At 40.1% G+C, this 14,580-nt stretch overlaps 1 protein-coding gene across 13 annotated transcripts in view; it reads right to left on the bottom strand.

The window, feature by feature from the left end:
- The window catches only part of ADAM23 (ADAM metallopeptidase domain 23), a 194,049-nt gene that overhangs the window by 16,640 nt on the left and 162,829 nt on the right, over positions 1-14,580 (bottom strand). For 3 of the 13 annotated variants that reach the window (XM_008172505.4, XM_008172503.4, XM_008172509.4), the window contains exon 24: positions 13,074-13,185. The exons of 1 other annotated variant lie outside the window; for it this stretch is intronic. In XM_008172505.4, the coding sequence (XP_008170727.2) occupies positions 13,074-13,185 (112 nt within the window). Of the gene's footprint in view, positions 1-5,400; positions 5,492-6,012; positions 6,082-9,108; positions 9,879-12,345; positions 12,431-13,073; positions 13,186-13,701; positions 13,861-14,580 lie in introns of those variants that run through there. 9 more of the 13 variants (XR_006176707.2, XM_008172512.4, XM_008172511.4 and 6 more) reach the window with 8 other exon arrangements.

Raw genomic sequence — 14,580 nt, 5'->3', positions numbered from 1 at the left:
TCCAGAATATCCATTTCAGGATATTTGAAATATGTCTACTTGTACAGAAAAAATAATTTTCCATATGTTTATTATATGTTTGATAAAATGTTTCAAGTACGTGTTAACGATTCAACAGTAGGCTTGGACTTAAGGAAAGAAAGCAATGGCATTACTGTTACTGTGAATAAATTCACCACCAAGCTGATGGATTTAAATAAGATTAGACAATTAAATGAAAATTAGATTTAGAAAATATGGAAAACCCTTTAAAGTTACTATAACTGTGGTGAATACCAGAAAGTCCTGATACAAATCACCTATTTGGGGACTGACCCAACTGTAAGTGTCATAACTAGAGAAGGGCATCTTTTCTTTTAGCACAGAAAATAATTTGAAAACTAAGCACTTGGGCCAACAGCTTTAAAAATGGTAAAATAACATAGCAGTAGATAGTTGAGGCCCTCGTTAAAAAGATTCTGGCTAAAACTACTCTTTTTCCTGTGGAATCGAAGTAAATACTGCTAGTCAATAGATTAGGAGTGACAATTCCTATTCATACAGATTAATTCCTCTTTTTGCTAAATCTACCAAACAAAGAAACTGAAAATGACTACACTCAGTGTGAAATCCTGCCTCATGGAATTCAATGGGAATTTTGCCATTGACTTCAGTGGATCCAGGATTTCACTTGAGTCTTCAATGGAGAGACATATTGTGTGATTCCTTCTGTGTAAAGAATTATAATAATAATTCCATAGTGCCTAGGAGCCCCAGTCACAGACCAGGACAAACAGTATGCTAGGCGCTGTACAAACACAGAACAATAACAAAAAAAGGTAAAGATGAATTTCTTTACCAGAGAATTCTCCAGGTCACTAGTACCAGTTTGGAAATTTATAAAAAGATCAGAGACGTATACTGGAAAACAATTTTTAAAGAATATGTTACAATACATTGAGCATATTTTGTAAGATCATTTTAAATACCACAAAAATTGGGCATTTTTATATTTTAATGTTTACTTTGTTGTTTTTTTTAAAAATACATATTACATTTTATCAAATAAATAAATACATAGGAAATTTATATTTTTATCAATATGCCATGATTTAGCTGCTAATCTAAAGACCACTAGATGTTTGTTCATTACTTTAATGAATGATAAAAAGTACCATTTATGGAGGAAACAACAGCTAATAGATTTTAGCCATATAATTTCTATAGTCACTGGATTAACATGGAATAAAATGCAAATGTAAAGTAAGAGATTTTATTAACTATGGTATTTTGGAGGCATTTTCTATTCTGCCTGGTGGAGAGAAATAAAAGTTGTGGTGGATGAATTCTTTCAGATCTATTACTACTGTTGATCTGCCAACTCCATGTATTTGCCACCATGCAGTCTATAGGTACTTTTTATGAATGGAAAGAATCCCACTGACTTCAAAGGTCTTTGGATCAAGCTCTATATCCCCATCACCGGGATGATCCTATTGAGGAGACCAACTAAAATTAATGTCCTGTAGATCTATTACTGAGAATATTAATTACAGTTCTAGATTAGGCCAATCTAGCAACAAGAAGGTGGTCAGGGAAAGTGTGGGACCCTTACTGAATGGGGGAGGCAACCTAGTGACAGATGATGTGGAAAAAGTTGAACTACTCAATGCTTTTTTTGCCTCGGTCTTCACAGACAAGGTCAGCTCCCAGACTGCTGAACTGGGCAGCACAGCATGGGGAGGAGGTGAGCAGTCCTCAGTGGTGAAAGAACAGCTCAAGGACTATTTAGAAAAGCTGGACAAGCACAAGTCCATGGGGCCAGATCTAATGCATCCGAGGGTGCTGAGGGAGTTAGCTGATGTGACTGCAGAGCCATTGGCCATTATCTTTGAAAACTCATGGTGATTGGGGGACGTCCCGGATGATTGGAAAAAGGCACATATATAGTGCCCATCTTTAAAAAAGGGAAGGAGGAGAATCTGGGGAACTACAGATGGGTCAGCCTCACCTTAGTCCCTGGAAAAATCATGGAGCAGGTCCTCAAGGAATCCATTTTGAAGCACTTGGAGGAGAGGAAGGTGATCAGGAAAGTCAACATGGATTCACCAAGGGCAAGTCATGCCTGACCAACCTAACTGCCTTCTATGATGAGATAACTGGCTCTGTTGATATGGGGAAGGCGGTGGATGTGATATATCTTGACTTAAGCAAAGCTTTTGATACCATCTCCCACAGTATTCTTGCCAGCAAGTTAAAAAAGTATGGATTGGATGAATGGACTATAAGGTGGATAGAAAGCTGGCTAGATCGTCGGGCTCAATGGGTAGTGATCAACGGCTCGATGTCTAGTTGGCAGCCAGTATCAAGGGGAATGCCCCAGGGGTCTGTTCTGGGCCTGGTTTTGTTCAACGTCTTCTTTAATGATTTGGATGATGGGATGGATTGCACCCTCAGCAAGTTCACAGATGACACTCAGCTGGGGGGAGAGGTAGATAAGCTGGAGGGTAGGGATAGGGTCCCGGGTGACCTGGACAAATTGGAGGATTGGGCTAAAGGAAATCTGATGAGGTTCAACAAGGACAAGTGCAGAATCCTGCACTTAGGACAGAAGTACAGGCTGGGGACTGACTGGCTGAGCAGCAGTTCTGCAGAAAAGGACCTGGGGATTACAGTGGACGAGAAGCTGGATATGAGTCAGCACTGTGCCCTTGTTGCCAAGAAGGCTAACGGCATATTGGACTGCATTGGTAGGAGCATTGCCAGCAGATCGAGGGAAGTGATTAGTCCCCTCAATTTGGCACAGGTGAGGCAACATTTGCCACATTGCGTCCAGTTTTGGGCTCCCCACTACAGAAAGATGTGGACAAATTGGAGAGAGTCCAGAGGAGGGCAGCAAAAATGACCAGGGGGCTGGGGCACATGACTTATGAGAAGAGGCTGATGGAACTGGTCTTATTTAGTCTGCAGAAGAGAAGAGTGAGGGGCGGATTTGATAGCAGCCTTCAATTAACTGAAGGGCGGTTCCAAAGAGGATGGAGCTAGGCTGTTCTCAATGGTGGCAGATGACAGAACAAGGAGCAATGGTCTCAAGTTGCAGTGCGGGAGGTCTAAGCTGGATATTAGGACAAAGCCCTGGCTGGGATGATTTAGTTGGAGGTTGCTCCTGCTTTGAGACGGGGGTTGGACTAGATGACCTCCTGAGGTCTCTTCCAATCCTAATTTTCTATGATTCTATTATAGGCGGAGTTGGTAGTGCTGCCTTTAGTTAAGGTTGCCTGAAATTTTTCATTATAAGATCCTGTTTTCAGTTGCTTATAATTTTGCCAAATGTAAATGTTCACACTAAAATTTTCAATGCTTCTCTCACGCTGAATTTTTTTGGAAAGTTTCAGATAAAACAGTTCTGTTATTTCTGAGAATGAGATTATGGGAAAATACTATGTTGTGTTCACGTTAAAAAAATTCCTTCAATCATTTAATTGAAAAGCTCTAGCACCTCCGTACTTGGAGGGCGGCTTCATATTTGGAAGTGGAATTTCCCTGGTGTCAGAGATGTGCCTCTGAAAAATATCAGTTTGCACATGCTCTGAAGAGAATTGTTTAAAGTTTGGCAGCTAAATTCTGCATGTTCAAGCCCTGGACTTCAGGCGCTCAGCGGGACTTCCCCTGCAATTGTTGCTGTGAGCAGCTAGGGGCCACTGTGGCACTAGGCAGAGGAATAGGGAGCAGGAAAACCATCTCTCTTGTGCTTTCAATGCTTCTTTTCCTGGCCCCTACACAACAAGAAGGAGGAAGCTAAGCTGTCTGCTGCAAAAGCAGAGGGTGCTGCATGAACCAGATAGTGGGAAGGAATGGAGATATGGGAAGCCAAGAAAGGAGGGATGGATAGGAAGAGAGAGACTGGAAGGAGGGTTGACAAGGGCAGAGGGTGAGGTTGGGAGCAGAGGAGAAGGAGAAGGAGCCAGGGTGAGTGGTTGTGGGCTGGAGCAGAGGTCGGGAGGAGCTGGGGCTTGAGCAGAGTGATGGGAAGCAGGAACAGGGTTTGATTAGAAGCAGAATGGAAGTGGAGCAGGAGCTGGGATGTAGGGGTGGATAGGAGCAGAAATGTCAGAGAGGCTGGGGATGCAAGGGCAGAATGGTTTGTAATCATAAAAGCTCATGCACCTTCAGAGGCTGGAATTGAACCCTGGATTCCTGCATCTCTACAGTCTTTTGCTGTCAGTAAATAGCAGTGAAACCCACTGGCAAAATGTGTGTCTCATCCCACTCTAGTGGGTGGTCCAGATAGGGGATAACAACCTTCTACTTCTATTAACTCAAGTGACAGACATCAGTATTGTGTATCTAATAAACCAGATCTTGCTGAGGACACTAACTGGTGATCAATATGATTCCACAGTTTGTTTTATAAAATTGTTAAACAAAAAACTATGTTAAAAAAATGTTAAGGTTGCAGAGTCAAGCACTCAGAAGTTAAGAAATGCCAGAATTCAGGTTGCCGGGCAAACTTAATTCACTTTTCTTGTATGTATTCATTCTGATACAGTCTGTAATTACATAACACACATTATTCCTGTAGGGGAAACACTTTGATGGGATTGAAATCTTAGATGAAGTCTGTGTGGAGTTAAATTAGTGGGCAGAATGCATATGAAAAAGGTCAAAAGACCAAAATAATGGCAGTTTATTCCATGGTTTGCAGTGTATTCTATGAATGCAGAATTAAAGGAATTTACTCCAGGATTATCATAACCATATACATTGTGTAAATACCCCATTGTTAAAACTTAGAGGTAATTAATGTGCTAATATCTCAGATTTTAACTTCCCAAAATCATAAAAGACAATACAATATTTGTTGCTCAAACTTTATATAATGTACTGCCTTGAGGTAACTGAAAATCCTACCAACAGAACATTCAGAAACTTTGTTGGAAAGCTGTCTATATATACACTATAATTTCAACTGAGTTTTTTTCTTTTTCTTAACTGAATTTTATGACCCACTGTTAGAATGAATGCCCCATTCATTGAAATAAAAAAAAAGTGAATTATATCAAATGGTCCATCTTGTTCTGTTAGATTACATTTTGCAAATATAGATAATCACAATCTTCAAATTACTATTTTTTCATTCTTTTTATAATTTGGAGCAATGAAACATTTAGACATTTAATTGTATTAATTGTGATGATGTAAAAATTCACAAACTTATTGTTTTATGCCCCACATTGTCCCAGACAGGAGAGGGTTCAACACTGCATGAGCAAATCACATGACACGGACACGTTCAAATCACATGACGAATACGGTCACCACATGACACAAAGCTAATGGGATAGTACACAGAGGGCTCAGGTGCGTACCTCACACACTAGGCACCAAACATAAAACTCTTAAACTAAGGAAAATGCTTACTCTATTCCCCACCCTGTGCCTCCAAAAATCACCCCCAGAGCCAGAATGGTCCCTGCCACTGCACCTATTAGCCTGTTAGTGGCCATGCTCACTGTGCGGAGGGAAAAGGGAAGATTTTTAAGGAAATGATCACATACTGTAAATGTCTGAAATGAAAAATAAAATAGCACCTCAGAGGGATATTTTACTTTGTAATCCATTGATTGTGAAACAGTTCAAACCTCCCAATAAATCTCTCTAAACAAATACTATAACTTTTAACATATGGAAATAGTTGAGGCTACATTTGGCTTTATTTGAATGCTTATAAACATTACTTTAATAAATTTTACTGTAAATTTTGAAACTAAGTAAGGTTTCATAACCTGTGATTACATCAAATTTTTATTTAAAATAGAATATCCTCAGCTTATGTAACATAAACCTACAATTTATTTAAAATGTAAACAGATACAATTTGATCACCAATAAGAAAACTTTCATCTATCACCAGAAACATACTGTATCCAGGTCATTAAACTAAACAGTTAAAGATGATAATGTCAACTTACTACACTGTATAGAGTTGCTTACAAAAGACTGAAGTATTCCCCAAAAAATTTAAACACCTACTAACTGCAATGAACTCCTTTTTCAGTGATTTTCAGCCTGTGGTCTTAAGATGTCCAAAGGTGTCCACACCTTCATTCGAAATTTTTTAAGGGCCAACAAATGAAAAAATGGTTAAAAAGCACTGCTGTAGATACAATAGGCCAGATTTTCCACTGCCTTGTCCTCTGTGGAGTCATTTAAACCAGTGCAAAGTGACTTCAAATGAGGTGTAAAATATCACCAAATCTGTATGGTAGTGTTTTATACCCATTTAAAATAGGTGTAAAGGATTACACAGAGGGAAAGGCAGTGGAGAATCCTGTTTATAGAGTCCCTCTAAATCAGGGGTGGGCAATAATTTTCGCAGGGGGGCCACTCCACGAATTTTGGTAAGTCGTCACGGGACACACATTTCTACTATATTAATGGAGGAGGTGCAGGGTCTGGGAGGGAATTTGGGTGCAGGAGGGAGCTCTGGGCTGGTGCAGAGTGTTGGGATGCAGGAGAGGGTGAGGGGTGTGGGCTCCGGGAGGGAGTTTGGGTGCAGGAGGGGGCTCCGGGCTGGGGCAGGGGATTGGAGTGTGGGAGAGGGTGCAAGGTGCAGGCTCTGGCTGGGAGGCGCTTACCTCAGGTGGCTCCCGGCCGGCGGCACAGCAGGGCTCAGGCAGGCTGCCTGCCTGCCATAGCCCCACGCCGTTCCTGCACGTCTCACACACATCTCTGCACGCCCCTTGGGGAGTGTGGGGCAGCGGGTCTCCATGTTTCTGGCCAATGGGAGCTGTGAGGAAGGTGCTGGGGGCAGGAGCAGAGCCACCTCTCCCCCAACCCCGCCAGGGGCACGCAGAGACGTGCCAGCAGCAGCCATCTGCTTCCGGGAGCAGTGTGGGTCCACGGCAGGCAGGCAGTCTGCCTGAGCATCCTGCGGCGCCGCGGGACTTTTAGCGGCCCGGACTCAGAGATCGCGAGGGAGCGGAGGAGGCCGGACAGAAATGTTAGTCATGGCAGGCTGGACAGAAATGTTAGATGGGCGGGATCTGGCCCACGGGTCAATATTTTGGCAACCCCTGCTCTAAAGGTTTAATTCTTAACACAGTTAGGTTTGAATTTTGTGCTCTCTCTCCCCCATCACACTCACCCTGCACCCGCCAAACAAAGGTTGAAGAGAGAAATAACACGTCAGAGTATTCAAAAGAATTCTTGAATGGGACAGTTTTACCCAACTGATCAAAATAACACTGAATTACACATTTTTTTTCCAAAATGCGTATTGGAATGCAAAGTAAAAACCTAACTACTTCAAAGGAATTAGGATATCTTGGCAGAGTTTTTTTCCTCCAGAAAAACACATAAGCCTGATTCTTCCATCCGTACTCATACTGAGCAAGACCTTACTCTATAAGTAGACCTCTTGATTCTGGATTAATTGTTTACCAAAATCAGTTCTTCTAAAGAACAAGCTATTTTTTAATTTATTCAAGCAGAGAAAATTCTTCTAAAGCAAGCCAACTTCTGCTGTTTTTAAAAGTTAATATGTAACTATTCTGGAAAAAAAATTAACAACATTGGCTCCAAGGCGAAGAATATGCTTGCCAAATTTCAGTCCAAAGCAAACTTACACAACTGAGATATAATGCACCTAGTATAAATTTTTTAACCTTGATTCCTTTGGGTAACCATAAAATGTAAATGAGAAATTAGGGGCAGTGGAGTGGGGGTTATTTATTTGGTGCTGGTATTTCTCACAGCAAGGATGACAGAACTCAAAAGTATATGATATTATCATACCTAGAGCTTCTTGGCTTGGTGCTGGCTTGTCTCCCTGAGGATTTTCCAATTTTGTGTAAGCCCTGCACTCCAAATTAATATGCATCCGAAGAAGTGGGCTGTAGTCCACGAAAGCTTATGCTCTAATAAATTTGTTAGTCTCTAAGGTGCCACAAGTACTCCTGTTCTTCTTTTTGCGGATACAGACTAACACGGCTGTTACTCTGAAACTTGTCCAAATTAATAGTACTGGAGTCCTAGGAGTGGGGATGGAGGGAACAGTGCACCCCACTCCATGGTATTGCTCTTCTCTGAGCCTGGTAGATATTTGGGCAGGGATTAATGCTGCTCCAAACGTTAGCTCCCATTCTGTACCTGCACTTTTCTCATAAAATATTTACATGGCAAAGAACTAGCCATCACCACATAGGCTGGCACAGACTAACGTTTCATTCTCCTTTCCCTATGGCTCCCCAGGAGCTGAGGTGCTTGGAGGCCATATCTTCTGCCTCTTATGAAGCCCACCCACAAACCCCTCTCCTTGATGGAAGAATTCAAGATAAAATTTGTGAGGTGAATTTTGAGGAGTTTCCTGGGCCTTCTGTCTCTCTCCTGTGGGTTTTACTGCAGGAGGCCTCGGTCATTCCAATATAATGGGGTTTTGTCTCTCTTTCTCCAAGGTCCCCTAAACTATCTATGACTCTCCTACTACCACAGTATCTGATTGCCTTACAATCTTTAATGTATTTATTTGTGAGGTAGGGAAGAGTTATCTTCATTTTACAGAAAAGAAATGGAGGCACAGAGAGATTAAGTAATCTGACCAACACCATACAGGAAATCTGTGGCAGAGAAGAGAACTGAACCCGGGTCTCTTGGGTTTCAGGCTAGTACCTCATCCAACGTTTTGTTGGTTCCCCTACCATCACTGCTTTTTTCCTTTTATCCACTCTATAACTTTTCCAAAATTGGAGATGTTCTGAATAGTTACAGAGTAGCAAAAGGAAAATAAAATTAACTCTAACTTTTCAAAATTTCTTCAAAGTTACATTGTTCCATTTTTCCTTTTGCCACTCTTACTTTTTAGAAGTTGGAGAAGTTTATAATTTTATAGAGTGTAAAAGGAAAACAAAGTAGGGGGGAAAACAGACAAACAAAGCCCCTACATGTCATTTATTCTATTGTAGTCAATGGGAAAAAGAGGAGACGGGGGGGGGGGGAAATCAATTTTTAAACTGAATTGAAAATGAAATTGTAAGTCAAATCCAAATGAAAACTGTTTTGGTTTGAAATTTTTTGTTAAGGGATATTTTTTTTCCAAACAGATATATTATTAATGGATGAGAGTATCTGTATTACTTAAACAGCAAAGCTTTCCTAAGCTGGACTGATTTATTTTATTTTTTTTGGTGAGAGGGATGAATTTAAAATTGTATATTTTAGACACATGTAACAGCAGTTATAAGAGGAGTCATTTATAATAAAAAGTGCTTTTTAGGCAATGATTTGGGATTTCAGTATTTTCTACTTACTGATGCTGTCTTACTACACGGGGATTTATTTTTCAGACACAGAGAAGAACTCTCCTCTGAGAGAAGAAAAATTGCCTGTATACGTCCCATATTCTAAAAGATTAAATTCAATAGTAGTAGACTGTAGCTGACTCACTGAACTCACACAGGCATGAGTCTCTGGGAATCTAATGATTACCTATTATTCTAGCTTTAATGATCAGAGCTTTTACAAGTAATACAGTCTCACACTTCAGCCTATTTCATATACTTAAAGTTATGGTTCAAGTATAATACAGTTAAATCAAGCCAAAGTCCAATCCTGCAAATGAATCTGCACAGGAAGACGCCTGGGTGTGCAAGAGTCCCACTGACTTCAAGAATAGGATCCACTATTGTAAGTAGCCCCAAGTTTCCTTCACTTCCAAAAATTGCTACCGTCCTGCAATACTATATTCTTGGTGTGCCATGACAGGATACAGTAGGTTTCTGAGTTTAGACTAGCTTATAAAATCAATATGAATTAATTCCAAAATAATAAATGACCACTGATTTTTTAAAATCCTTAAATATAGTAAAGAGGAAAAAGCAACTGATAGATGATGTAAAGGTCTGAAAAGAAAAACAGAAGTGCAACAGGAACAGCAATCAATCATCAATTATCATAACAGAATAAAGAAAAAGCAAGCAATATGTTAGCTATACATAATACCAATCATAATAAGAAAAATGTAGGGATTTATGGTGTGAAAAACTGTTAATTATATGAATTTTCACATCTCAGAAGAAAGTGTTAGTAACCTTCCCCCAAAGAATTATCTGCTCTTATGCTACTTAAGGGTATGCTTCAGCACTAGAGAACATGGTAGAAAACTGAAGTCAGAAAAAATTAACATTGAAGAATTTAACAAAACTGGAGAAAGAGAATGACTGACTGTTACTGCAACTCTTCCTTCAGTGTAGTCCTTGTCAATATAAACCAGTATGAGCATCAAATTAATCTACGTTTTGTTTTTCCCTTAACTAAGAGGGTATCTATTCCAAAGAAATAGTCTCATTTTAATGGAAAGGACGTTACACATATAACTGCCTTCATCATCATAAGAATATACTCCTAAGAGCTTGTCTACCTGAAGAATTAGACCATGGTAAGCTGGAGTATGACTATATGCTGCTCTAGACTGCTCAACATGCATTAACGAACTGTTAATGTGTCTCAGCAGGATGTGTGCACACGGGCAGTTAGACCATGGCAGGGTAGTGTGGGGCAGATTCATACTCCCAGCTTGCCACGTTCTAATTGTTCATGTAGACAAGCACTAAGAAAGCGGTCAATCTCTTTGTCCATAAATGGTGTAAGCCAGGGAGTAGGTGGAAAGGTGCTGTTAACATTTTTTTAAGATATTGAAGCTGTAGAAGATTTTTAGACTTAACTTTTAAAAAAAAAAAATCTTGAACAAGCATCAGAGTTAAGGTTAGAAATCTCTCTCTCACCCAGCCTCCAGATATCTGAACTGTCAGATGTCAGAATTTGGAGGAACCAATACCTCTAACTCCTTGGATAAATTCCAAATTAAGTGAACCCATGCCTTCTTACATTGTAGAAAAATTAATATAATACTTTGGAGCTGTTTTTCCAGACTTCTGTGCCTTCTGGAAGTACCGTAAGTTACATTTGAAGGACAAGAGAAATGGGCAAGAGAGATCACTACATCCCACTCTAAGAGAAGTTAACCTCCAACAACACTGATATATTGAAGTGTAGTATTTGCAACCAAAAAAGTAAAAATGGAAGGTTTGAGATGAATTCCACTGAGGTGTCTATCATCAGATTTGTAAAGGCTCTTATTTCATGTATTTTTCCCTGCATTGATTTTGTGAGTCAGAGTGCAATAATCCTAGCATGTTTTTTAAACCTGTGGTCATACTAGATGACATTTTGTGACACTGGAGTTAATCTAGCTGTGATGTTCTCACAATTGAATCTGTGTTATCTGAATCTTGAGAAAATTGAGTTTCCTGCTTCTGCAATGTTATGGAACTCACATTTTGTGCTAAAGAAATATAGAAAGTATTTTAGTTCATGTCTGTTGTTTGTATGCTGACATGTGAGTTATGTAATTTTAGTAATAAAAAGAAAATCTTAATAGGAAGTGCTCAAGTACTTTAGAGTTTTATATCATTGCAGAAAACTATTTCTTTATACTTCCTGACACCTTTTCCCAATTGGATTTCTCTATTAACACACCAAAATAAACTGGAGAAAGTAGTCAACGTCCAATTCCCTGTCATAAGTCTCTTGGGGATTCAACTTCCAATAAACTAATATTGCCACAAATTTTAAAAAAAGTGTCAATTCTCCTTATGATCCATTCTTGTATCAAAATAAACTAAAAAGAAAACAAAATATATCAAGTTTATTTTTTCAATATAGCCATCGTATTGCATTATAGTCATCTATTTGTCTGTATTTGCTGATACAATCTTATTCATCAATATCATTGGTGGTATCTATCCACGAAGAGATTTTCCCAGAATGTCTCAGAGTTGGCATGTCAATTTCTAGAATGGCTTTTCCATTTTGAAAGTAAAAAAGTTTGTAGTATAGGAATTTGATCTAGGTGACCAGATGAATTTCTCGACTTGTCTTTAGTAGACTTGCTTATAAATTAAACAAGGGCTTCTTTTTATTATTTCTTATCTAATGCATCTGCAAGACAAGTATTACAGTACTCTTAAATGCTACAACAGGAGCTGCATCTCACCCTTCTGCACAGAAAGGAAGACTCCCCTTACTAAGTCCTTGCAGATGGCTCTTCACAGAGTCAGGAAGGCTCTAGGGGAGCAGAGAGGGCAGGGAGCTATGCTAGGTGAGGTAGAAACTGGACAGCCCTATGGTGGTTGGTGGTGGGGAAGGATGCACCTCTAAAGGTTCCCTAAGAAAGAGAATACCCATTCCTCTTTGGTTTTCCACAGACAGTTAAGATATTGAATGGACTGTACAATTTTGCTGTATTTCTTGCCAATGTAGTGATTTGGGTTTTGGAGGAGGTGGGGAGCCACAATTTCAAGTGCATACCTTTCCATGTGAAAAGTATTTCTGAAGAGTATTTCCCTAATAGTTCCTCTAGGTTTTTCTACTTCTTATACAGTCAATGAGGCATCTATTAAACATGCAAAAGCAGAAGACAGTAATAATAGTATGAGAAAATAACAGTTCCTAACATATTTTATTTTCTTTCCCACTGAAATCTGATGCTTAGGAGGCCAACCTTTCTAAGCACTCTTCCAGGTCCACAATGAGATGAAGCCCCCTTTATAGTCAAGATAACTGTAAAAGAAATTTTTGTACAAGGGAGGCTTCATTTCCCCCTTCATTATGTCCTAGCTCTCAGGAACAGCTTGGAACAGTCAAGGAACATCAGCAACTGGAAAATCTCTACTAAAGGATAAATAATAAACTCACCATATGGCCATAAATGTAGAAGTCTAGTAAATGTAGGTTTTAATTATGAAGATGGCTATTAAAGGACAGAATAAAGGGGGAAATTGGGATGAACCGAAATGTCTGGGTTCATATCTTTCTAGAAAAGGGATCTGGAATTATAAAAGTCAAAGTATATTCACAAACAGTCTTCAAACTAACATGCATATATCTTCTCGGAGAGGCATAGTTTTAATATTCTCAAGGGTTTGATTCTGAATGATAGGGTTATACCTTCCTTTCCCACATGTTAATTCTACTGGTGCTAATAGAGAAGACTAATCTAAACGTGTACTAAATATTGCAACTGAAATCACACAAACCCTTAGGTCCTTCATCCTTCTTGTTGGGAGTATCCCTAATAGGGTCATCAATACTGCAGTCTGTTCCTGCCCAGGAGAAATTACAAATGCAAGTGGCTTCATTACTACACACCTAGAAAAGAAAATGAAAATAACTGTTTTTGAAACACTTTTGATTAAGGTTATTCAGCATATGGTAGAAATAAGTTACAAGATACACAGGATAAAATTTACCAAAACACATACCATAACAAGAATGATTGTTTAGAATGTTCAAGAACTCAATAACCTTATCCAGTGCATAACAGGTTAGGATGGAATGTTCACCCCATACTAGCCTGGAAAACATTAATGTGGCTCAGAAGGTGTTAAGAGGTCACACATAGGGAGAGTTAGGCTTGATGAGCAAGGAAAGCTGAAGAGCAGCAGCAGGTGGGGCTGGTATAAGGCCAAGCATTGAGGGCAGAAGGGGGCTGCCATGTGCAAGCCTCCAGTTGGTCTCTGGGCTTAAAAAGGAGGAGAAAAACCTAGGAGAGAAGCAGCCCTGGGAATCCAGGCCCTGAGAAAAGGGCATACCCAGAGAGGTGTAGGAGAAGGAAGCCTGAAAGAGGTAAAGTAGGAAAAGGTTCAGGGAAAATGGTTACAAGGTTTGGGATGGTTCAGACCTTCACTCCGGATTCGAAGGTCCTTGGAACCTGGAGTACTGGGCAGGCCTGGGTTCCCCTCTCAGCCAGTAAGGAAGTGGCACAGTCTGGGCAGTGAATTGGAGGACTGCCTGAGAGAGTTCATACACAGATCCTTTGATACCCTGGAAGGGAAAAACTATAGTGACTTGGCCAGAAGGACAAGCCATGAAGAGGGAGCACCCTGAGTTACAAAGGGGGAGCAATCAAGTCAAGAGGAAAGATGGAGGGACACAGGGTAGGCAACCAAAGGAGGAGGCATCAGACTGGCCAAGAGGTAATCCTGAGATACGGCCACAAGGAGGCGCCACAGTGGTGAGCTGTAAACCCCAAGACACAGGTATATCAAGTTCTTAGTTTTATTTAATTTCCCAGGTAGATACACTCAGAAGATAGCATGCCAAGAGTAGAAGACTCCATTAGAGCTCAACTGTCCCGTAGACTCTCGTCAGTGCAGGGGTATCAGGAGCTCTAAGAACCCTTGTTTTTATTCATGGGCAACAGAGATCTTGGGTCTGGGTGGATGAGGCATTTGGTGAAGCCACAGTCTAGCCCTTACTAATTTGCTCTTTTCATGAAGCTGTGAAAGGGGGACACAAATTAAGTTACTTGTTATATGTATCCATTTCTAAACTGATCATTGTAATCAGAACCACTTTCAAACTTTGGGCCTCATACTTCCTTAGGCAGCGGCAGCTTGTTCCAATGTAAGAGAGAGAGGGAATTCTGAGTTTCAACTGACAGTTTCTTCTTCATTCTTCCAGGCTGGTGGTGTCAGTCTATCCTCCAGCAGAATAGGCCAGGGCTTCATTTTAAGACTGCACTTAGAAGGATATCTCTGTGAA

The sequence above is a fragment of the Chrysemys picta genome, chromosome 11 (genome assembly GCF_011386835.1).
Source record: "Chrysemys picta bellii isolate R12L10 chromosome 11, ASM1138683v2, whole genome shotgun sequence".
NCBI classification, from domain to species: Eukaryota; Metazoa; Chordata; order Testudines; family Emydidae; genus Chrysemys; species Chrysemys picta.
The sequence above is the reverse complement of the archived record's forward strand: the minus strand, read 5'-3'. Positions and strand labels throughout refer to the sequence as shown.